Source organism: Macrobrachium rosenbergii, chromosome 2 (genome assembly GCF_040412425.1).
Source record: "Macrobrachium rosenbergii isolate ZJJX-2024 chromosome 2, ASM4041242v1, whole genome shotgun sequence".
In the NCBI taxonomy this organism is placed as follows: Eukaryota; Metazoa; Arthropoda; class Malacostraca; order Decapoda; family Palaemonidae; genus Macrobrachium; species Macrobrachium rosenbergii.
The window spans coordinates 61249403-61274482 of record NC_089742.1 but is presented as its reverse complement, the minus strand read 5'-3'; the positions used below and the strand labels follow the sequence as shown (position 1 = coordinate 61274482).

At 35.2% G+C, this 25080-nt stretch overlaps 2 protein-coding genes across 2 annotated transcripts in view; both read right to left on the bottom strand.

Annotated features, from left to right (window-relative positions):
- Positions 1–24728, bottom strand: part of LOC136847652 (uncharacterized) — a 36305-nt gene extending 11577 nt beyond the window's left edge. Inside the window, exons 1-2 of the mRNA XM_067119441.1 lie at positions 24591–24728; positions 1923–1992 (exon numbers count right to left, since the gene is read on the bottom strand). The gene's annotated coding sequence lies outside the window, so the exon portion shown is untranslated. The remainder of the gene's footprint in view (positions 1–1922; positions 1993–24590) is intronic.
- Treh (Trehalase) lies at positions 19999–24726 on the bottom strand. The gene has a single exon (XM_067119425.1). The coding sequence runs from the start codon at positions 24724–24726 to the stop codon at positions 22873–22875; it is 1854 nt and encodes a 617-aa protein (XP_066975526.1). The 3' UTR covers positions 19999–22872.
- Positions 24729–25080: the final 352 nt, after the last annotated feature.

Here is a 25080-nt window from a genome sequence, read left to right as displayed (position 1 = left end):
TGTGTGCATATATATATAATATACAGGTAAACCCAGGTTCACTGACGGGGTTCCGTTCTTGCGCTCGTCAGAACCGAAAATCGTCGTGTTAAGCCGGAAAATCGTCGAAAATCGTCAAAAATCTAAGAAAACCTTACTAATGCGTTCTGGGTGCATTGAAAACGATGTAAACTGCATTATTGAGTTTTACATCAAAAACCTTCAAATTATGATTATTCTGCCGTTTTGGGGCCATATTTCTTCCGTGGCTGATCAAGCGGATGCGTCATGAATATATTTGAACATGCGTCGGAGTCGGAAATAACCGTCTGATGAATACCGCCTGTACATGCTGGCAGTCCTGAGTTATCAGTTGGGTTCCATTCTGACGCCAGAAACGATAACTGAAAATCGTTGATAACCGGAAATTGACAAATATCGGCGCCGATAAGCAGATATTGGTGCTGATAAGTGGGGATTGGCGCTTCTGTTAGGTGGGTATTATCGCTGATCTTTGATTATTGGTGCTGATAAGTGAATATCGGCACCGAAAATCCAGTTATCGTTGTTGCTACACAAGCACTGTAAAACTGGATCACCGATAACCAGGGACTGCCTGTATATATATAATATATATATACATATATACTGTATATACAAGTGATAGAATGGGCACGTAGTTGCTACCAACCAATGGGTTACAATTGTGCATGCATGAACAATTAGTTATTCGGCTTTTCCATATTCAAGATGTCAGGAGGCACAAGTCTGGGTCATTCGGATGGCATATTAGGGCTCTCATATCACTGACGGGTTTGACTGTAACAACTGAATACAGTATGGTACAGTATATATACAGTATATACTTAAAATTAGGAAGAAGAGTTATGGATAGTAAGATAAAACTGGTACATCAATTCAAAATAAAAAATGGCAAGATAATGACTCAAGAAAATTTGGCTATAAAGCCAATTATGGGCACTTTCAACCATCCATCACTTAAACGCAGTGAAAAGTAGTTGGAGTGGCTGGACAACATGACAATGAGATCTAAAATAAATGATATGAATACAAAGTTCTAAAGGTGAAACTGGCAGAAAATCCAACTGTTGTACTAAGAAGTAATGGTTAGAGATTGGACAGAGATTGGACAGAAAGATGGAAGAAGGAAGTGAGAATGTATGTCAAGTTCAAGGTTAAAAAGTTGGTGCAGCTAAGGGCTGCAAGGATGCTGCAGACACCCTTTAGTATTGCCTATAATGAACCAAGTGAGGTTAAAAAAAAAGACAAGAAGAATGCAATTAGTGCAAAAATACATAAAAAAGCCCACCAAGAGATCATAAAACAGCCTCTCAACACTATGAAGGCAGGCACTGAAGAACACATGGTACAATTACCAAAACTAAAGCAAAGATGCAAAACAGAATACTCTTCACTGTATGACAAAAGCAAAAAGTGATTAGTGGAAATGAGCATTCAAACTCAAGAGTGGACTGGGAAGTAACTTGTTGGCTAGTTAGCATAACATAAAAGAGGGAACTTTCCTAAAAACAACTGTATTTATTTATGGTATAAGTGTGAAACTACACAAAATTCTGGAATCATAAATTGGAATAAGCAAACATTCCAAGAGAGCTAAATTTTAAGAATGATCAACAAGACAATTCTGGTGCTTAGAAATACAAGTAACTGGCCCTTTTGACTGACAATCCAAACAACAATACTGGTGAGTGACTAGAGGCTGTTAAACGAAAAATTTTACTCCTTTTCCACTTACTAAAATTACTATAGACAAAAATGGATGAAATAAATGGTTAACCTCAGAAAAACCAGAAAATGCATTGGTAACAAGAGCTGGAATAGCAATCTTCTGCAAGAAAACACCTGAGGATCATGAATGGGTTAAAGGTTTGAAATACATGAACAATTTGGTTGGGACATACCTGAGAATCAAGAGGGTGCATGTATGGTGCAACTACCTCCTCCTGTTTAGCAGACAAAAGACTGGTGAACCTGGGAACATTTGGGACATGAATATAAGCATATAAATGATTAATGGAGTTGTTATCAAATAAATTCATACTAACCTATAGCCTCAGTCATTGTGTGGAATATAACGTATAAATTAAAACCTATGAAAACATTCTTGAAACAAGAACCTGCTGAATGTGTGAAAATATTTATACTTAGCCAATTTTACATTAAGAAATGTTTCTTTACACAGTAGCTTTCCCGAAATCCAGCCAGCAATTTATCTGAGAAGTGCAATTCCCACTTCTGCATTTCAGGATAGAAATCAAGACATTCCCTACTCAATTTCATGGTGGTCAGATCTAAGGAATTCTCTGAAGCTTTTTAATTCAAGACATGGAATCTTGTTTCCACAGAAGAGGCATAGGAAGAAAAATTAATATACCTAAGGTAATCAAAATAGTGACCATCAATAAAATCATGGACTGCTGTACAAGAAAAAACACTTCCTTTACGGACATACTAGTTTTTCTGGTTCCCACAGAACTAAATGCAGCTTGCTTCCTATTGTGATGGAGGGGTATTGCAATACTAAAAGAAATTCATGCTGATGAACGCTGCTGTCTTTGTGAAAAACTTGGCTTACTAAGCATAGGAAATAGTTTCATATTTTCAAAATTTAAAAACTGCAGTTTTGATGAATTTTCTAGTTAAACAATCATCTGGCAAAATTCAGCTTTAGAACAAAGCAAAGACTAAATAACAAGCTATACACAATTTACACTGCCACAGAAGTCAGAAGTTCTCGAGATCCTTCCTTGATATGACCTTCAAAACACAATCATAAGAGTTAGATTGTTTTCAAGTCCTGTACTTTTTCACATGGTAAAGTCTCTAAAATCCTCTCAAGATAACTGGGTCAGTGACATGAACACAACAGTAATACTCCAAAAAGTCTAGCCTTTTAGAAACTTATTGCCTAAGGTCAGGATGATTCTTACAAAGACTGCTAATTACAGTACAGGTATTGAGATTCTGATTTACAATTCACTGAGTTAGTTAGTAAGTGAAGATAAAGCAAAGAGGGCTCTTCACTTTTTTCTAACTTGATGTGCATTTGAAGCATTAGTTGCAATTTTTCTTTTTTAAAGTTTTCTGCACATATCTCAGCAGACTTAATATAGCGAACACTCAACTGCAAACTCTGTAAGCTGCATATTTACTATAACTAGAATTAACCGTCCTAAAATACTAAATCAAATTTGGAAGAATAAAAGAAAAATGAAATCCATAGGGAAAGTTCCTTATAGGAGGTAAATTTGCTAAATAAAAGAGATTTACCATCTACAATGAAAATGCCAAAATCAACAAATTTACTCAGCTATAAAAAGAAATGAAAAAACTTAAGAACCTGACACCAGAAAAGCTAACAGCCCTCAGTAATAATTGAATATAACTTAAATGGAAAAAATTTAATAAAATCATCATTATCTGTTTGAATTTATAACATTTCCCTTTACAGGACTTTGATAGCCATACCTTGGTTAACAGACAATCTGCTCCAGGAGTGAATTTTCCTATAAGAAATAATGGGAATTGGATTAACCTGTTCCATACACCCCAAAAATACAGCAAACCAGAGAATTTTAACTTGAATTTAAATGCATAGTACTATGCAGAAATAAAAAAAAATAGATGAAATAAGTGCAAATTTGTTCTCACTTTAACTGTAACTGGGAGAGTTGATGGTATATGTGGAAGGTGCAGAGAGATGTTATTGTTTGGAATTGTTGTCACCTTCCTTAAAAACAGCAGGCAACTGTACTTCTTTGGTTGTTTCTCTTTTCTATCTCTTTCTACTGCTTCCTCATTGAGACTCCCTGTATTTCTGTCTCAATAAAGATCTGTCCAGTGAGCTCTGCTTTATGCTCCTCCGCATCATCACTCACATCCTTGCCCATGGACTTGCCCAGAGATAAAATATCCTCCATAAGAAACTCAGCCTCAAAACCTTCAAAGTCCCTCTCTGCTATGGCATCTAGCCACAATTTCCTCCAGGCAGAGTTCATGGTCAAGTAAGAGACATCCCCCCAGAATTTGTCTATGAGATTTATGTAATGAAGTAAGTTGAATTGGTTCAGTAGTTCTCCTAGAATTATCTTGGGATCAAAAATCACTTAAAGTACCTCTAGAACAGTATTTTGTTATAAAGTTTCCCAAAATTAGAGATGACCTACTAGTCCATGGACTGGATGAGAGGAGTTATGTTAGAGAGAAAGAACCTCACCCTTATAAACTCTGGCAACAACCCAGCCTCCAAGCCTGAAGGATGAGCAGGAGCATTGTTTCAGCACAAGGACGACCTTCATAGGTAACTGTTTCCTTTTGAGGTACTGCTTGATGGTAGGGCCAGTCACTCCACTCCACTCTCAAAAAATTGCCTGGTTATTCACTCCTTAGTGTTAGCCCTCCGCATCAGATTTAGTTTATTTTTCATTAAATTACTTATTAGGAACAAAAACAAAACCTTCAGCCTTTGCACAGTGACTGAACTCTCTTGACAGAATTCTTGGCAGCATCTTTGTCAGAATTAGTAGCCTCCCCCATGCCTCACCATGAAGTATACCACTAATCTTTAATTTCTTAAACCACCCATGATTGGTTTGAGCTCTTCAGTATCATTTGTATCAGCACTAGTTTCAGTGGTGGTTTTCACGATATCTGCATGTACCCGTCTTGTCTTGTCACATAAGATGGTATCATAAACACTATCACTGGCTAACTTTTTCTTTTATCCAGATTAACAACAATTTCTCAACACTATCAATTGTATGAGAGCTTTGCTTTGTAAAAATTTCACTCCCTTAGCAACATCAGCTGCCTTGATGGCCTCTTACTGTTTCATCGTAGTAGATATCGTTTGGCATTCCAATACTCCTTTGCCAGATCAACCACTGGGACACCACCACCACAATACTGTAGTTTCTAAAGATTTCTCTCTCTCGCATCTCTAGCCTTCTTGGGGACCTTGATGACTTATGTACAGTATAATTACTTTGCACTATTTTAATATACAACACACACACACACAGACATGCTTTAGCAGAGACATACACTAGTAAGGACCACATGTATACTGAACCTTCTCTTTGTTTCAGCTGGGAACCACACACTTGATGCACAACCCCAAATGTTTTAGCCAGCAGTCGTCTTTCTCCATCCTTAAACTGAGCAAAATTCTGTCAACAGATAAAATTTTTCAATGGACAAAACATCCTTTAGCCAAATGTCTGAGCAAAGTATGGTCACAATGCAACATGTGCAACAGATAAAAATTTTGAGACCCTTGAAACAATAAGTTCTTCCCTTTGACAAAACATCCTTGAAAATTTATCTAAGCCTGAAAGTTTGGAACAATAAAAGGATTTTGACAAAGGAAAAATCTATTTCACTGAGACCATTCAGCACTATTAGGTAATTCCGTATGGAAAGCTAAATGAAATTCTACTTGAAGTCGCAAAAAGGGTGAATACAAAAACACGTAACCCAATGTCAAAGTCCTAACGAGCACTGCACTACTCACGGACTGTATACAAGGCAACACTAGTATTCCAAATGAATGAAGTTTATCAAGGGGGAGAGAGAATGAAAAACCCTCGGGTGAAATAGATTTTCCTTTGTCAAAATCCTTTTTCTGACTTCTTGTCACCTTGAAATAGTAATAGAGAAATAAACATTTGCTAACAAATAGAAACAAGAAACTGAGAATATTAACAAACATAAGTAAGGTCCTTTGTAAAAAAAAATATTATCATGAGCTTAGAATAGCACCTGAAAGGTTTGTATTAAGAAAATACAATAGCAGAAAAGGAGAGACTAAAATAATGTCTAAAAGCCTGGTAAGGAGAAACTGACTTGGAATTATACCAGAATTATATACTAAACGTGCTCAAAAACATGAAAACAAAATAAATTACATGTCAATTTATTCTATTCTTGAACTGGATGGTAGAATTAGTAGTACTGTGTTCACAACCTAAATTGATCTTGTTCCGAAATTATGCTACCTTATACATAAGGAAGTTCTCACAGTGGCTGATTTTGAACCTTTAAATGTCCAGTTTCCATCCACTGGATATAATGAGTTACTGTTTTAGATAAATAGTTTGTTACTATTATGTATCTTTTAATACAGGTATTTTGAATATTTTGATTAACTGACCTCTTAATTGATGTTTTTCAACAAATTGAGCACTCTGACTTACTTTGATTTCAAAGGAGTCTAACCGTTGTTTTTAATTTGGTTGCTCCGGCTTGTACTACTTTTAGTCTCTTAATGTTCTTCCTCAGAGAGAAAAAGAGAGAGCAACCTTGAAGCACCATTTTTTATTCATTTCTTGAATATTTTATTACCTTGAGTGAGGCTTTTAAGTGTCTCTTAGAGTAAAACCTTTTAAGAAAGTTGTGATTTCAGTGAGGTAACCTTTAGTACCCTTGCACCCAAACTGCCATTCCAGTGCACTTAATTTGTATACACAAGGGATACGTTCCTAGTCTAAGCATATGAAGCTCTAAGCCTGTATGCTGAGAAAATCATTTTTATATAGTAACCATACATGAACTATGCAACTGTGTAGTACTGTATACATTACAGTCTCAGAGCATGAAAAGAGAAAAGTGCTGGTGAGATATGCACATTCAAATCTGTAAATGAGTCAAGACTTTCAAAAGTTTGGGTAGATTAAACAGGAAGATGATAACCTAATCAGAATGATGTGGAAAGCACTAATAAATGGAAAAATGCATAGTTGAACACAATTTCCAGAGCACAACCTGGGGACTAGTGAACTCTTGGACAGACCAGAGTAGAATGATGACCAAAATAGGCTGCTGTCACATCTGTGTGTGTGAGACGTAGAGAGCCCAGGTAGTCAGTGTAGGAGGAGACCAAGCCCTCCTGTCCTCAGTCCTTTATATTCTATCACTGTGCCAATAAGCACTATTCTCGCTCTGACCAACTACAAGAGAATTCTTTTTATTGGTTGGTGTCTCTTATGGAGGCCTGGGGGGACCATGAGAGAGTACATTAACTCCTTTGAGGACGAACAGCGGCTATGTTATTAAAAATGGAAGATGATACTGTACAGTTAAGGAGAGAGAGAGAGAGAGAGAGAGAGAGAGAGAGAGAGAGAGAGAGAGAGAGAGAGAGAGAGAGAGAGAGAGAGAGAGAGAGAGAATCAGAATAAAGATGAACAAAACCATACATACTGTTCTATGGAACAAGACATTGAAAAAAACTTTTGTTTATCGAGTAAAACTTTCAACTTTTTTGTTTAAAATTCAAGCATGTGAATCATTTAAAAATGTTAAACTTCAAACACACAATTCAACTTGAATTTGATTAAAGCTTTCATTACAATTTCATTGGGTTTGTACTCATGTTGTACTTTATCTCTTGGGGACTGCATTTTCAATGGAGGAAGTTTATGAAGGCTTTGAGCAAAAAAAAAAAATAAATAAATAAATACAAAGTGATAAAGTTTTCATGCCTGGGATGATAATCAAATGGACTTCACAGTGCCTGTGTGAAAATAAAGCCTAACAAGAATCAGCAATGATGAAGTGGGAGATAAAACAGTTTAGGAGCTTTTATATTAAGGGCCTTAATATATGACAGTTAGAAGAGAACTTTTAACTGGAAAAAAGTATTTGAATTTTCATAAAATTTGGGTTCTTTACAAAAGACAGCTGGTTAAATAGTTTTCAAATAGTTTAGTCAGAAAATGTAAAGGTAATAATGGCCAAGACTGTTTGCTACTGCACCAGAATCCACTCAAAATCAAATAAAATCAAGGGGTCAACAACTGACCTGAAATGGCTTTCAAAACAAGGATTAGGATAACTGAACAGTTGGCATAGAGCTTTGGTCAAGTGTTGTGCTCAAGATACCTCAGCTTTTACCATCGTTTGGTTTATTTTTATTGAGGATTTTAAGGATTTTAGTCTCCACAAATCATTTATGAATGGAAATGCTTAACCACAGATCTTATTCTAAGGTAGAAAAAACAAGATTACAGACCCCCGTGGAATACATGCTAATCATAATTGTTTGCATTATTAGAAAAGCTGAATACCACTTTAAACCATCTTGCCAAAAAAATTATCTTAAGATACTAACTGTATTCTAAATGTTCAAGAAAAACATTTGAGAGCAACTTTGAAACTTGCTGCATCTTGAGATACAACAGTTATCGAGACTCCCTTTGATATTCATACAGCTTTCAGCCTGACTGACTGATTTTGTGAAATTTAGGCTATCAAGCCAAACACTGGGGCACTTTCAGCTATTCAGTGCTGCTTCTGGATTAAGACCGACTTTGATGACAGTTATTAGCAACCAACATATGTACTTTTATATATTGTATAATAAATATGAACACTTGAACCATTGGTGATACTGTTTCTCAACTACATCTCTTACAATTCTTCTGACACAGAATATACATCAGATTTTTCAACTCTGAAAGTTGTGACATGGTTATGATCACCGTAAAATTACTTTTTCAAATATAAATTTAGGTTTCATACAACACAACTGTCTTGAATAGTCCTATGCCAACTGATGTGTAATAGCTAACATACAAAGTTTGTCTGATAAGATTGTATGGTTTTAACATTTGCAGAAAACCCTCTAGTTGCAATACTCACTTCTTCAACCAAACTCAATTATCTAACAAATAAAGTGCATATTTCCTACTTCTAACTAAAAGGTGGGAAAAGTAAAAAAAAATTATAAATTTTAAAAATATATTTCACAAAATTCTCTAAGTACATAAATATATATTTCAGAAAAAAATCAAAGCTAATGTAAGTTGTAGTTCAAATCAAAATCATAACACAGGCTATAAAATTCATGTAAATTTATGACACATTTAATTCTCATGGTCAACATTCTAGAAAAAAGTGTGTTCACAAGCAACAGGAACAGGAAAATAAAAATAAACAAAAAAACATGCAGTACTGGCATGGTTTACTTTCCTCAACATTTTACATACACAAAGCAGATGAAGTTGTTTGGAATCGGGAGGTTTTAAGAGTACTGATTTCACACCACGTAGTAATGAACTATCATTAATCTAAGATTCTAGCTAAAAGCCTTTTTATTTTCTGATTACTACTCATATCTCTACGAAATCCATTTTTAGCAATGATAAACACTGCAATACTGTATAAAACTAGTAATTTTTTCAGCAATGATAATCTTACTTTATAATACTGTACCAAATGACAAGACCTTCTGTAACAAATTCCAAACCATTTCAAGACTGCAAAACAAAAAGGCAAATGTGGAAAGAATTAAGGAGAAATTTCAGGCTAAAATTCTACTAACCTGAAATGAACCATGCAAAAATGTTTAAATCTTAACAAAAGCATGAACACACATCTCCTAGTGAAACAGTACTCTATTGAAAAAGAAAACATTTACAGTTGACCCCCGGTATTCGTGGGGCGATGCGTACCACTAACCCACGTGAATAGCTCAAATCCGCGAATATTTAAAACCCCTCTAAAAACACTTATAACTGCCTATTTTGATAATTCAAAACACCAAAAAACCCTCTAAAAATGCTTATACCTAAATCTTTTAATAGTTTTATCACAAAAAGTGCATTTAGTCAAAAATATGAAAATACAGTAATCTGTGAATACAGTATTTCTCTATGAAAAATACCACAAACAGGCAAATTTTCCATGAATAATGTGTATATACTTTATGTTCCACAGAGACATCCATGAATAAGTGAAGCCACGAATCTGGAACTGCGAATAGGCGGGGGTCCACTGCATATTAAATTCATGCTATTACTGTCATACAGATACCATGACTAATAAGGTAACCAGTTCTGAAAATTATCACAGCATACTGGACGAACGCTGAAGTACACAACTAGTGCACCCATACAATCTGGATTGTTATTTATACCCAATGGATGGGAAAAACCATGGTAGTACAACCTAAGAAAAAAGTCACAACCTCCAAAATACCTGTACAGCATATGGTCTCATATATTATGAGAGAAAGATTTTAAAAATATAAATCTGAGCCTGACTTTATTATAATTACTTTGCAAGGAAGAACTTCTGGATATGGTATATTGTAAAATCCAACTTCCCAGGTTTTCTTAAACACTTGAAGCAGCTACTACAAGAGGAGAGTGTGTGCACGAAAATAAGATTCATTATTTGTGAATATAAAAACTTGGAAATTAAAGATCATTTAAGCACACAAAGCCTTTACCAGGTGTTTGGGTGTGCCAACTTGAGTGAATAAAATACAGCACTGATGGCAAAATCTGTAAGCTATACATTTACCATAAATAAGAACTAAATCAGAACCTCAAGAATACAAATAAAATTCAAACCGAAGGTTAAGTTCCTTACAGCAAGTATATTTGCAAATTGCTTATATGAAAAACATACCAAGATGTTAATTTTCTCACTAATACAAAAAATTCCTTTTCTCCTACTTTTTTCTATCACATAAAATTATTCTTAAATCCTCTTTCTGTGATTCTCACTAACAACATGCCTAAAACAACAGACCCATCAAGCCTAGCTTAATCTTTTATAAACATGAGAGATCTATACATAATTCTAAAGCAGTGACTGCAACATCAGCTATCACATGACAAAAGGCAGCCATAATACCTATCACTTCTCTGCTAGGGCTTACCCAAGATAAAATACAGCAATATGCATGTGAATGATTTCTTGCCAATAATTAACTATGCACAACAAAGATGGCACAACCACCATACATATTTGCTGAACTTCTAAATTTTTAATTTTACCCCAAAACAATGCTGAACATATACAGCACAGTATTTGCATCACTCAAAACATTAAATATGACAACGCAACTAAACAGTCAAGACTCCACAGCTCATCCTAAACAAAAACTTCACCATTATCAAGTAAGTGCCCGTGTTTACAAACCTTACTGCAGTGTACTATGATGCACATAAAGCCTAAACTCCACCAGTATCCCATACCATACCAGAGATAAAATCATATTGCTTAATGATTACAAATATACCAGCAAAACAACAAAAGCAATACTTAAGATACGTGGAGAAAGTGATTCACTAGCACAGTAAGTCCTACTGCTAGAACACTGTAGAACAGTAAGTTTCTTTACTGCAATGACTACAGTCACAATATAAACGTTAAAAATATGGAATCTATACACATTAATTTTCCTGAAAACTATTTATACTGAGTGAGGCACAAAAATATTGTTACAAAGTGAAAACATTACATAACAGGTAAAGTTTACCTTATACAACTTTCTAAACCTATTTTTAGTTTTGCTCAAATTTCCTAAGGATTTTCCCCAGGTATTGTTTCTAAGAAAGAATTTTTTACTGATAGTAAAAACCTTTCAAAACAATGTTATTTATCCACTAACATCAGACAGCACTGCAGAGAATAATTTAATCACAGTTCCAAAAAGTTCCATTAAATCTACGAAAATCAGTTATTTCAAGACTAAAATCAGTACAAGAACCACATCATCCCACTTGAACAAGCATATGGAAAGGAAGACATGAATATTAAGGAAATATCAGCAAAAATTCTGGCACCGTAAAACACCAAGTAACATTTCACTGTACTGTACATCAAAACTTTACGTGCGCTATTCATGTCAACTCAATTTGGAAATGAGGTTAGTATCAAAGAACAGCAAGTATAAAAATGTTAAATTATGTGTGTGTGGGGGGGAGGGGGGAGCAATGACAAAATACAAAAGTCTGCAGGCCCACAGGTCAGGAATCACTAATGGTCACCTTCACTAGAGAGGCATAAGGCTTTAAATGTATTCCACTTAAGAGGAGTAACCTACTGGAGTAAGGAAATAAATGAGCCACAAACTATATGAAGTCATTTGAAATGAATTACAGTCATTGCTACATTATAAGCACTGCTGACAATTCATAAATCATATTACATATTCTGGAATGATAAAAGGTAATGTCTTTGGTCGCACAAAACTATTGCCAACACTGAATTTTCTATCAGTTTACCCACACTTCTGATGTCACTCACAGCTCTGATTACAACAGACCACTAATAACATGCAAAAAAATCTCAACCTAAATTTTTTGATAACATATCAAAACTGAACAACTGCAGAAAGTACTATCAAAACTGCACGTATGTGGCAAGTCTAGATTCCCAAGCTTCATAACCTGTCTCTTAATATTTAAAAGGGGTGACAATGTCTACAGCCAATTCCTTACCCCAAGATGAGATCCTTACTTTGGTAAAACATCCAACCCCAAGAAATGTCCCAAAAAGTTTCAATTCCAACTGACATCTATTGTCTAATGCCCTAAATGAATTGTCCGCTAGTAGTGTTACCCACTGACCAACTAGTGCTTGGCAATGGTGTCATTATGCAAACTCATCAACATATGTTGAGTCTTAACAAAAATCCCATGTCCTTCACTGTCATATCACTAACTACTGGTTTGGAAAGTGACTATCAACTGTCCATTAACAATGTTGTCATTCATCAGGTATTGTTGATCACCATAAATTTCCTATGTTCAATGAGAGCAAATTGTTACTAATGAACTGATGTCGAAAGTCAGCTGCACAATGCTTTCCTAATCATCCATGGCCATCTAACATGTTTGAAGAAGTCTGTTGAAAATTATCATCATGACATAACTGACACCTGCTGTCTCAAAAACCTTCCCTTGACTATCCATGCAGAGAGTTAAAAATCAATACTGCAGTTGCTGTAAGTTTTCCACTGAATATTCTCATCTGGAATCTTGTTTAAACATCAATGGCTTTTGATGTCCATTGGTTGCATACATATCCTCCAGCACTAAAATTTCAGGCAACTGCTCATTCCATGGTAATTCCACCATGTCTAGTCTGCTATTGTCTACTCTTATTTGCAGATCACTCTCCTTGCAGCTTTAAAACAACTATTAACTTGTATTTAGGGGCTTAGTTATTTCAACAACAAATACTGCCAGGTTGTTCACTATCAGTTTCTGAATTACCTCCCATCATCCTGACTTACCAATGCTCATGCATTTTTCATTCTGAATAGAGTAAACTCTACACATCTTCCATTTGAATCACTGTCTCAGGCACAAATGTGCCCCAAATTTAAATAGCCATCTAATGAACAGTCAACATTATGTAAAATCAAAAAGCCTATGTAAAACCAGCTAACACCTGTAACCAACTAACTGGTTGTGCAAGACAAATAATTGTGCAAGAGAAGTTTAAATCAACGATGAAAGACCAAATTCAGTACTGTACAACGAATTTCGAAACAAATGAACTATTTTAAGTCAAATATATTTCAGAATGAATAAGGTAGGAGGAAAAACACAATACCTAGTCCAATATACTGTACAGTGAATTACAGTACAGGCCAAATTCCTTGCAAAGAAAACAGCAGCACTAGCTTGGAACTTTTAACACAAAAACACACTTCCTGACAAAGCTATAAAAAGATTAATTAAATCTTTAATATAGTTTCTTTGCAATGAGTAGTCTAAAAATTTTTTTGGTGCCTTTTACTCATCACCTAGTTGTAAGAACATACAAAACAATCCAGTCAGCAATGCAATGAATTAAGCAATGAACTTCGTCATTAAAAAAACCAGTAATGAAAAAAATATGAGCAACAAGTAAATGAATTCCAATAAAGTACAACACAATCTTAATGGTCAAAAAGGTGACAATCTCAAAAGGGAAACCAGCACCTAGTATATTTTCCTACAGCTAAGAATCACTTAAAATTAATGGTAGACACAATAGTTCTAATATCCAAAATACAGTACTTGTATAAGTGAAAAGTATTTCATATTTCATGGGTTGATTCCTGAAGCAATGTCATTAACTTAAAACACCTAATACGCTCTTTATAAGGCAACCCTGTCAGTTTAGAATGTGACTGTGATTTCATAATTTCTTAGTTATTATTGCAAGTACAGTACCTACTAATTCTGTCTTTACAACAAACTTCAAAATTAAAGCACTAAAATAAAACTTATGAGGGTTTACTCAAATTCTTCTCACTCTTAAGGAATACGGTGCAATTTTGGATAATTCAAGACATTTAAGATGATAAATGCTTTTAAAAAAGAAGCTATATATTTTTACATAGACAAAAATTATTCATGAAAATACAAAATCTATATCAACACTATATGACACTAACCTACTTGTGAGAAACCTAACAGGTAAGCACAATACTAATAAAGAAACTAAGGTAATTCCACTGAATATGTTATTTACAAATTCAAATTGGAACTAAACATGCAAAACAAGGGCTTGAGTGTCATCTACAACAAAACTAGATGGGATTCATCTGGATCAACAACATCCCATGGAGAGTAATTAGCATGGAAAGTACTAATTACACAGAAGCAGCATAACAGCTATTGCTTTCTTGCCAAATTTGCTAAAATGCAACATGAAAAGTGTTTCAGATGTCTGAAAACTTGTTTCACTACAGTATAGCCTTTCTCCTACTTACCTTCATAGAGATCACAAAATATACAATTGTGAAAATACTTATAGGACAGACAAATACATGCAGCATATGGTAATCCAATTTTCATAGCCCACAAAACTAGGGGTTATTATTGTCAGGTTGTTGAGTACAGAACAATTAGACTGAAATCTTTATACATGATTCTGCTTACTTCTAGGCAAACACATGCATCAATAATGAAGCCACTGTTGTCACTTACAACTGAATAATAGGGCGTTAAGACAACATGAAAGTTTACATTAAAAAGGCTGTGAATAAAAGAAAGGAATCCCTGTACTGTACATCATACTCCAGTTAACGGACTTGACCCATCTCTAACCATCTTAGGCCCTATGATGACTTCCCTGTATTAGCACTAGAATCACTAAAAATAAGGAAATATGAAAGTGTAGTGGAGTTTTGCACTGAACAGCTCTGGGTAAACTGAGCACTTCCTCTTGTTTCTCCTGGGAACTGCATACACTAGTACACCTAATCCTAAACATGCTTTAGCTTTTTGTCCTTCTCTGTCATTAAACAATACAAACGCCATTAATGGAGCTGATTTTTCCTTGGACAAAACGTCCGTTAATCAAACTGTCCGTTAATCGAAATGTCTGATAAGTGAGGTATGACATGTAAGAAATCCTTATACAGTTCAGACAAAAAAATGTTCATAAAGAATAGCTAAAATCCACGAATACTTAAAACCCCTCTAAAAACACTTAGAACTGCCTATTTTGATAGTTCAAATACAAAAAACCCTCTAAAAATGCTTGTACCTGAGTATTTTAATAGTTTTATCACAAAAAGTGCATTTAGTCATGAAAGTTATATGAAAGTACAGTAATTAGTGAATATTTCTCAGTGAACAATACCGCGAATGGGCGAATTTTCTGCGAACAATGTGTATATAGTATGTTCCATAAAGAAATCCGCGAACAGGCGAGTCCGCAAATCGTGAGACCGCGAATACAGGGGGTTTACTGTATAACTAAGTTAGTCTAGGGACTACTATTAAAGACTATCTTAAACCTCAAATAATGCTGATTTTTGTTTAGGCTTACAACTTGGTCCCTACAAATTAACCATGATAATAGTTGAAGAGTGGATTCAGACTGTTTCACACATCAAATCAACTTTGTAACATGCCAGATTACTTGTTTATTTTTCAGAATCATCATCTCATGCTCAAAGATGGCACTAGCATGTGTTTTGTAACAGATGACAAACAGCCAAGTGCAAAAATCCAAATAAAAGAAAAGAAAATGTTTAGACAATGCAAATTACCCCAGGTCTACTAAGCTTGTCCTTTAAATATCTACACTACTACACTTCATAAGTACTTTACCTATCAGTACACTATAAAGTACTTCACCTCTGAAAACAATTCTATAAGTACACTTAACTAACATTTATTTTCTCGGTTTAGGAACAAATCAATACAGTGTCCACTGATATACCATTACAATACTGTTTACCGGTTTTGACTTAACCATTCTTCAAGTTCTATACAAAAAATCTAGTCACAACCTACAATAACAGCCGTAAAATCATATTTTCATTACTCATGCTACAAAATTCTGCACACAAAACAGGTTGCATGCTAAATTTGCATACAAACATCAATGACATGCCCACAAACAAATGCTGCAATGTATTTCCAGGCTTTTCATAAAAAGTTTTAGGCAAGATTCTTAAAAAATGCTTAACTTTTTGATCATGACAGCCAACACCACATATTTAACAGAGTATGCACAATACTACATTCTTGTAAAAAGCTCACAGGATATATAACTTATTCAAATTGACTGCAATAGATCAGCATCATTAAAAATTTTCTTTTCTACTACAATAGATCAGGCTCATTAACAGGGTAGCAAAAATGATAAAAGGTAATACAGCATAGTACTTAGCATTTTATACCTTCCTCTTACCCTACCTCTTTTTCCAGGAAGGGAAGGGGGTTTGAAAGGGACACCTTCAATTGCTTCTGTGGTCCCAAAGGGACCGAAGAACTTAACTGACATCTCTCGAACCTATTGCAAAACTTGGTTGCATGCATGGCCAGTGGCTAAGACCGATCCCAGTACATATCATACTGGGGGTGACTTGAAAGAGAAGAGGATCGGTCCTGGCTCTGGCATTTCTACCTGGCATACTCTTTTTACCTTGTAAACCATCTTCATTTTTGTCATACTACCGTATTTGTTATTTTCAACAGTCTGCCCATAGAATAGGGTCTTAAATGATAACCCGTAAAATGTAAAAATGTAAAATGCCTAGTAACAACTTTAGGGTATAAGCTTTGGAAGTACATGGCATGGGAATAAATTTGTCAGTCAACCAATAATCTCTAACATGATGTTTAGATACATGGGAAAAGAGTACAGTAATGTTATTACAAGGAATCTTATTTCCTCCAGGCCTACAGCTTTCCATGCCTTCATCTTACCCAAGCCTGGCAGTTAACCAGCAACACACTGTCTACATAACTGTTCATTCTATCATCCATGACTTGCCCTATTTCATCACCTGGCAGTTATCCAGCAATTCTTCACTATCATTACTAAATCCAATATATGTCACTCCTGACATCCCAGTAAAAAAAAATAATTTTGTATATAACTACTTCTATCAGTCCAACTTCAGCTATGTGTCTAAGCCTTATCAGGGGCACCATTTGATGAGCAACAGCTCGAGTGCCTACCAAAGTGAGAAGGTCTTCTTCCCAGCAGTTTCCCTGTTTTATCACCAATCATCTCTGCTTCAAAATGAGCAGTTACATCACTTTAAATATTACAATGTTACTTATGCTGATATGCTGGATCATCAACATCCAATATGTCTTGATCACTCACTTTTACCAAGTCTGCAAACTCATCATCTTCAGTTTCATAAATCTCCAACTAGTGACATACTCCCATATCCATGGTGAGGAAGGTTCAGTGCATTCAGGCAATCAGCAAAACTGTCGAGGGGCCAAGCCACAGGCAAAGGAGAGAGCAAGGGTGGAAGCAGAATACAAAGACTAGGCCACATCATCATCTTATGACTGCCACTCCTTCACACTCAGTGACAATAATTCAGTGGTATACATGGAGACCAAAGGTGCCCAAAGCAAGAGAAACACCAATAGAGGCACTCTTGGATCATCTAAGTCCTCTGTGAATAGGAGTACGTGTACTACTAGTTGGGCAACCAGTTGCAAAATATCTCAAGTAATAGGTTCTGTGCATACAACTGTATGACAGCTGCTACAGAGAAGGTCCCTGTTAAGAGACAAATACAAGGCAATGCCAAGAAGGTATGGTATTCACAGGGACACTGGAGCATGATTAACATAGCAAGAATAAATACATACATATACAACTCACATTACGAGCTAGTAACAACCGTGAAGACGCGAAAAATCTTCTAGTATGCACGTACTAACCCTAATGCAATAAATTACTACTGCACTAAAAAAGTGACTGTTAATCAAGACTTTTAATTCCACTGTATTAAGAAATACTTAATTGACACTACAGGCAGCAATAGACTTTGCTTGAATTAAACAAAAATTATGATAAGTATAAAAAACAATAAACCGGCAATGAAAAAAGACTGTTCACACTAATACGGAAAACCCAGAAATACAGTGCATACAGTAGATAAAGCATTTACAGGCACAGCACCAAAAATAAAGTACCAACATGTATTGAACATAACAAAAAATAGTCTACCTATTCATTGTTACTTTACAAAAAGTAAAATAAAAAAATTATCTGGTTTGCCTGAATAAGAACATACTTCCACTCGCCAACTGACTGATAAAAGAACACTTCCAAAAGCTTCCCTCTCTTTGACAGAAAGTTACAATTGTAGGTCCTCTTGCAGTTGGTGACCTGAGACAAATAATGCAACCAGAAAGTACAATAGTTACCCAATTATCTACCACTCTGAGATACACTGAATTATTCTTCCATATTTTCCCAAAACCCACCCCACCCCAAGGTAAGGAACATTCCATAGGTGATGTGAAGTTTTCATCCATCTGAGAAAAGACAGACTATAACATGACAAAAACTGTCAAGCCACACTATTAATTCAACATAATGCTAATATCACTTTGCTTTCCACACCCATGCTGGCCTACTTCCCAACTCCAATATTTTTTGTTGTACTGTAAATCAAATTCCACTATAGTATGTTTTCTCATTGTCCTTTTGTCTTCAAAAGGGTAAAAATAGTAATTTTTACTGTTCCTTTTCAATGCTCTACAATCTCACTGGGATAAGGATAAACATTAGAATCACTTTCTAACTGCAGATTGTTTTATCACCTACTAAGAACATGATGCACTCCATGATGAAAATGAATAACATGACAAAAATGAGTAAGGTTGATGACTGAGAAAATGGAAAATTAATACTGATAAGAACTTGAATGATTTCTACAAGGGCTGTTTACAGCAATCCAGGTTCACAAAAAATGAGGGATCTGGCTGTTCCATTCACCATGATCCATGGGAAGCATACATACTAGGGTTCCTCCTATATGAAAAGACAAGACTGGTGAACCTGGGAATACATGGAACCAGGAAAAAGGCACATACATGATTAAGCTGTCATGATTACAGAAATTTGCACTATACAATTAGGAAAAATTCTATCCACACAAAAATACAAGCTACTCTCTTCTAAAATCAGCTACTGTAACCTGTTCTATGCCTTACATAATGAAAAATCAAATCCTTCTACATCAGTCAAGCTTGGAACTTTATGGAGGGAAGTAGAGGTGGGTTACTATCAAGGTTTATTAGTGTTAAAATTATGTATATGCCTGTTATAAAAAAAACTGACCCTTGAGTTCTTGAGGGTCAGTTTTTTATAACAGGCATAAACATAATTTTAACACTAATAAACCTTGACAGTAACCCACCTCTACTTCCCTCCATAAAGTTCCAGGCTTGAGTGATATAGAAGGATTTGATTTTTCACTATATGTAAGGCATAGAACAGGTTACAGTAGCTGATTTTAAAAAGAGTAGCTTGTATTTTTGTGTGAACAGAATTTTTCCTAATTGTACAGTGCAAATTTCTATAATCATGATATCTTAATCATGTGTGTGCCTTTTTCCTGGTTCCATGTATTCCCAGGTTCACCAGTCTTGTTCTCAAGAGCAGCAGCTATGGCTGCAAGTAGTAGTCAGGAAACATCCTGCAGGTACTCAATCTCTTTAATGGATTAGTTAAAAGTTTTGTAAGTTCAAGATGGCTTAGGGTTGAAAGATATTGAGAATCTTTTTAGGTGAGGATGTTGGTATTATGTTTGGCCTCCTCCCTAATATCATATTTTGTCTGCTTCCAGGAAAGAGAAAAAACTGAAGCAAAACATGAAAAACAGTCTAGTTCTATGGAACTATAAGTAATCTGGAGTGGCTTCACCCATGCAAAGATGGGACTACAGTACATTTTTTGAAGATAATATAAATGGTCCAGTTTAAAGGGCATTCATATGGCAAACCTAGGCAGTGTTATAGTGTATTTACATTATAACATATTTTACACACACACTTGGCCTCTCTTTACTCTATGTAATGAGGAAACTTCAATTTGCAGGTGCTGGTTAAAAGCATTCAGGTATACCTATATGGATTTATATCATCCATAAACGAGTCAGTTAGGTTAGCAATTTATGGGAATTTAATACATTGTGTTCTTGTAATCACTGTAAAATCCTTAAATTCACTACTCTCAACAGGCACAATTTTCTTACTTCATCAAGTATCATATGATATAATGGTGAAACAAGAGCAGCAGTCTTCAAAACACTCTTGAAAAAAACGGAGCCTCATTGCCAAAAAAAAACAATGTAAATCATTAAGTACAGTAATTTATCTAGTAAGGATTTTAAAAGGCCATGGCCATGGTTGCCAATACTCCTGCCCATAAACCCAGTCTTGCCTTACTTGCCTTCTTTTTTGTGTGAAAGTTCAATGTGTCAATGTCATGCACATGAACCAGAGAAACTTAAAGGACTAACAAGAGCTTGTGACTATGCCATGTGATAATCTTTTTGTGACTATACATTGTGATAATCTTGTGGGGGGGACGACAATCAAAGGGGTGAAAGGGAATATTAATTAAGCTTGAAATTGGTAGCATTACAAGAAAATACCTCTGAAGCTAACATATATTTGTGGGTTTAAAACTGCATCAAAATTAAATCTTATTTTGCTAATGCCTATCAAAACTGTATGTAGAAATCAACGATGCTATAAATTTTACAAGCTATAAAGTAATGTTCACAATACAGTAATTAACCTTCAGTAATGTTAGCCCACAGACAGGTTCAATGCTAACTAAAGTAATTGAATGAGGGAAAAATCTTTTTTTATAAGGATGTAGAAGAAATAGAAAAAAGGAACTTCCAAAGACAAAAGTTGAGGGATGGTCACTGTTGAAGGTACTTAGTGGTGTATAAAGATCCGTTCAAAAACCCACAAAACTTTGGAAAATATACAGCACAAACCCTTAGGCTGAAAAGAGGGTTAGCCAGCCTTCAAACACACACAATAAAACATTATGTGTCTAGTGGAGTGTAATGTGTAGTAACATCATGCATGCTATCCTTAAAGACATAGGATACTAGCATGGAATTATAATGGTCTTATGCTGAAGTGGGCATTCCAGGAAACTATGATTAAAGTAACACTGTACTCAAACCAAGTGAAAATACTGGTAAAAATCAGCCTAAAAAATATTTAAGTGTTTTAAAGGTGGACAGAACACACAGTGAAAGCTGTTAAGTTGGTATGCAAGGAGACCTTAAATATGAAATCATTGGGCAAGTACAGGGTCCCAATATGCAGCCCCACATCATCACTTAATTTATCTGAATAATTTTTTACCTATAACAACGGTGTGTACGATTTACCCTCCAGAAACTGCAGTATGGATAAGCTTTCCCCAGACAACTGTGCCTAAAACATGAATGATCTAACTCTAACCCCCTTATTTGCAAATAGCAGAAGAGCTCTGATTCAAACATTTTTCAAGTAGAAGTGAAAACCTTACAAACTTACAAACAAGCTAGCTTTACCTGACAAGAATAATGTTTAATCATTCATATTAATCTTGCAGTTAATGCATACTTTCATACCTACATTATAAATACCTAGAACAAGTCAAAAGAACTACAAATTGTATTTCTTTGTAAAATCCTTTTACAAATCCTGCCAAGTCATGTTCATAGGACTGACATGAGCAGCTATTTACCCTGATCTTAAGAGCAGTAATATATTACAATGAAATTGAAAAATATTTAATCTTTACCTACTTAAAATATCCTACTGATATGACCTTTATTTACTCATCCAAGTACTCCTGTAACAGCATATCAAAGGTTCTCCATGGTTTATATTTCTAACCACTCTTGATGTAATTGGAAAAACTGTGCCCTGGCAGGGAGTTTCATTAAGCTGTTTTCTTGTACACTTTCCTTCACTAAAAGCAATCTTAATAACATTATTAATTCAAGAAAATAATTGGTTTCTATAGTATTAAAAATAATAAATTACCTAGTATTGCTTCCTCAAAGAATCTTTATTACAATATCTCTACTAAAGTACAGGCAGTCTCTGGTTATCGGCGGGCTCGGTTACTGGCAATTCAGTTTTCGGTGCTTGTCTAGCAACAAAAATTGGCAATTTTCGGGGCTGAAAATCACCTATTTCTGCTTATTGGCGCCGATAATTGGGTATTGGTGTTGATACATACCTAACAGAGGCACCAATAACCAAAAACTGGCAATTTTCGTTGCTTTTTGGCACTGATAAGCGCCGATTTTTGGTTATTGTCACACCGTCAGAACGGAACCCCAGCCGATAACTGGGGACCGCCTGTATTAAAGTTAATACTTCTTGAACAAGTTTACGTTTTAAGAATTCGCTAAATCTTTTTTACCTAATAAGTACATAAATAAATTTCTGTACTGCATATATATACTATCTGCAAACAGTGAACAAACCAAACAATTATATAACTTACAAGGTTATGTAGCACCAGTACAAAATTACGTTGTACAGGAAATCTGCAATTCAATCAACTTTATAAATTATATTCTATATCACTATGACCAAATGATTGAGAAACATGAAAGGATACACAATAAAGCTTCAATTACATTTTAGAATGTCAGACATACAATAAAAAATATATTCAGCCTATAATCACACTATAAATACAGTACTATACTACCATTAATTATTCAGGTACATGTTGGGAGGTAAGCTTATATAATTATTGTATACCATAAACAGATACGTAATGCTGAATAACAGTATATTTTACTGCACTCATCTACGGCTGAATTTAAACTGAATTCCATGTGAGCCTTTTACAACAACGTAACCTGTACATATAATTCAGAACAGAAATGACTGACACTAACATCAGGAGGGTTCCCACTACCAAGGGAGCAGGATCGTAGGTGTCCTGAGTCCTGATTTTGTGGCCATAAATACTTAGGAACTTCATCACGACTCCATTTGTCCAGCCAAAACCTTCTTGTATCTTGTATTCGCCGCCTCCTCCACTTTTTCCAGGTTCCAAAACATTGTATTTTTCAAACATGGTATGAGGCTGAGAATTTTCATAAGTTTGATATACATTCAGAACCCAATCTCGAGCTAGGTTAAATGCCATATCTTTTGCCAGGCTATTGTACTGCCCAGCTTTATGCAAACCCATTACAATAAAATACTGTAATGGAGCCCATCCATTAGGGAGGTCCCACTGCTGACCAGATTCAACAAGAGAAGTAGGAATGCCACCACGATAAGATTGTATTTTATTTCTTTCAAGATAAGCCATAACTTGGTTTACAACAAAACTGCGATCTCTCTCCTGTCCAAAACTTTCTGTCCACAAAGGCATTAAATTTGATGGATAAAAGCCAGGTATAAGCTCTTTTGTCTCAAGATTATAATCTAACCAAACACCATCACGCTCACTCCAAAAAATTCTACTCACTGTACTGTTGGTTTCCATAGCAAACTCTCTGTATTCATTTTGCTTTACCTGATCTCCCAATGCACCAAAGAAATTGGACAAAAGATTTGCATTGAAAGCCATCAAGCTGTTAAGGCATACAGGAGCTACAGAGAGAACATTTATATCTGACATATAAGTTGTATGTTCTCCTTTTGATATAAACCAACGTGAGGAGAAATCCCAGCCACTCTCTGCTCCTGATTTTATCTCTGAAAATAATTTTGACTTCTCTGTTTCATTTCTAAGACTCTGAGCAAGATTTTCATCTTCATAGTATGATTCTGGTCTTGGAGTAGATGATGTTACTTTATACTGGAATACCTTATATACAGTACCATCAACAGTCACCACAGTTGACCTATTATTATTCCAAAACTGGAATTCTTTTTCTAAGACATCAATGGTTTCCCTCAAAAAACTGAGATCTCTAGTATGCTTCCAAAAAATATTGACCATTGGAATTAGAAATGGAGGCTGAGATCTCCCTAAATAGTACTTACGACTTCCATTGGGAACATAACCATACTCATTCACCAAATAGATAAAATTTTCAATCATTCCTCTAGCAGTGCTTTCCATTTCAGAAAGAAGGAGACCTTCAATAATCCAATAGGAATCCCAATAATAAATTTCCGTGAACCTACCTCCAGGTACCATGAAAGGGTTGGGCACATAAATCTGTGAATAAAGATCTTCGTTTACTAGGACATCTGAAGATATCTTGCGGCCTAAAACCTTCCACTTTTTATTCACTTCTTTAATCCAATTTCTTAGCTTAAAATCATACACCTCATAAGTGAATTTGGGCAAGGGCTTCCAGTCTTCTGGATTCCATACCTCAAATTCTGTGCCAGGCTCAGAAAAGTTTTCTTCAACAAAGGACTGCAGATCACTTTTACTTGGAGCATCTTCTGTTTTTGAAAGTAATTCATTGAATCTATTCTCAGTTTCCTGGGGAGTGTTTTTCAGCTTCATGTCAACAAAATACTTACTATCATTAAAAACCCTTGTCATCTGAACATAGTGAAGGATCTTACCCATGCAAAATATCCTGCAAGCTTCAGGCCTCATCTTATCATAGGATGCAATATCTGAGGCAGCAGATCTTGAACCATGAATGATGCTGACAAAAACTACAGCTGGGTACAATACATTCCATTCAAAGACCATCATAAATGATAAGGTGAGCGTGCCATCAAAAAAATACCTGCGAAGAGAAAAATTAAGAATGGAATTATCACAGATATACATGAGACTACTGACTTTTTAAAAAATCTATAAATTAGAAAAAAAGCAATCAATGCCTTCACCATAGCCATCATCCTGTTGCCACTGGTTTTCATGCTCATTCTGATAAAGATCACTATTTTTTATTGTAGATTTAGCTTAAACCTGGAAATTCCAAGTGTTGATGAGATAATGATGAAGAGGAGATGGGGATGGCTTGAACAAGTCCTTTGTATCACATAGGAAAAATAATATATGAAATAATATATGACAATGTATGCTGGGCTTCTGTGGACACCA

Excerpts from the sequence above, each read along its gene's own strand:
- Treh (XM_067119425.1), bottom strand. The coding sequence starts at position 24,726 with ATGATGGTCTTTGAATGGAATGTATTGTACCCAGCTGTAGTTTTTGTC.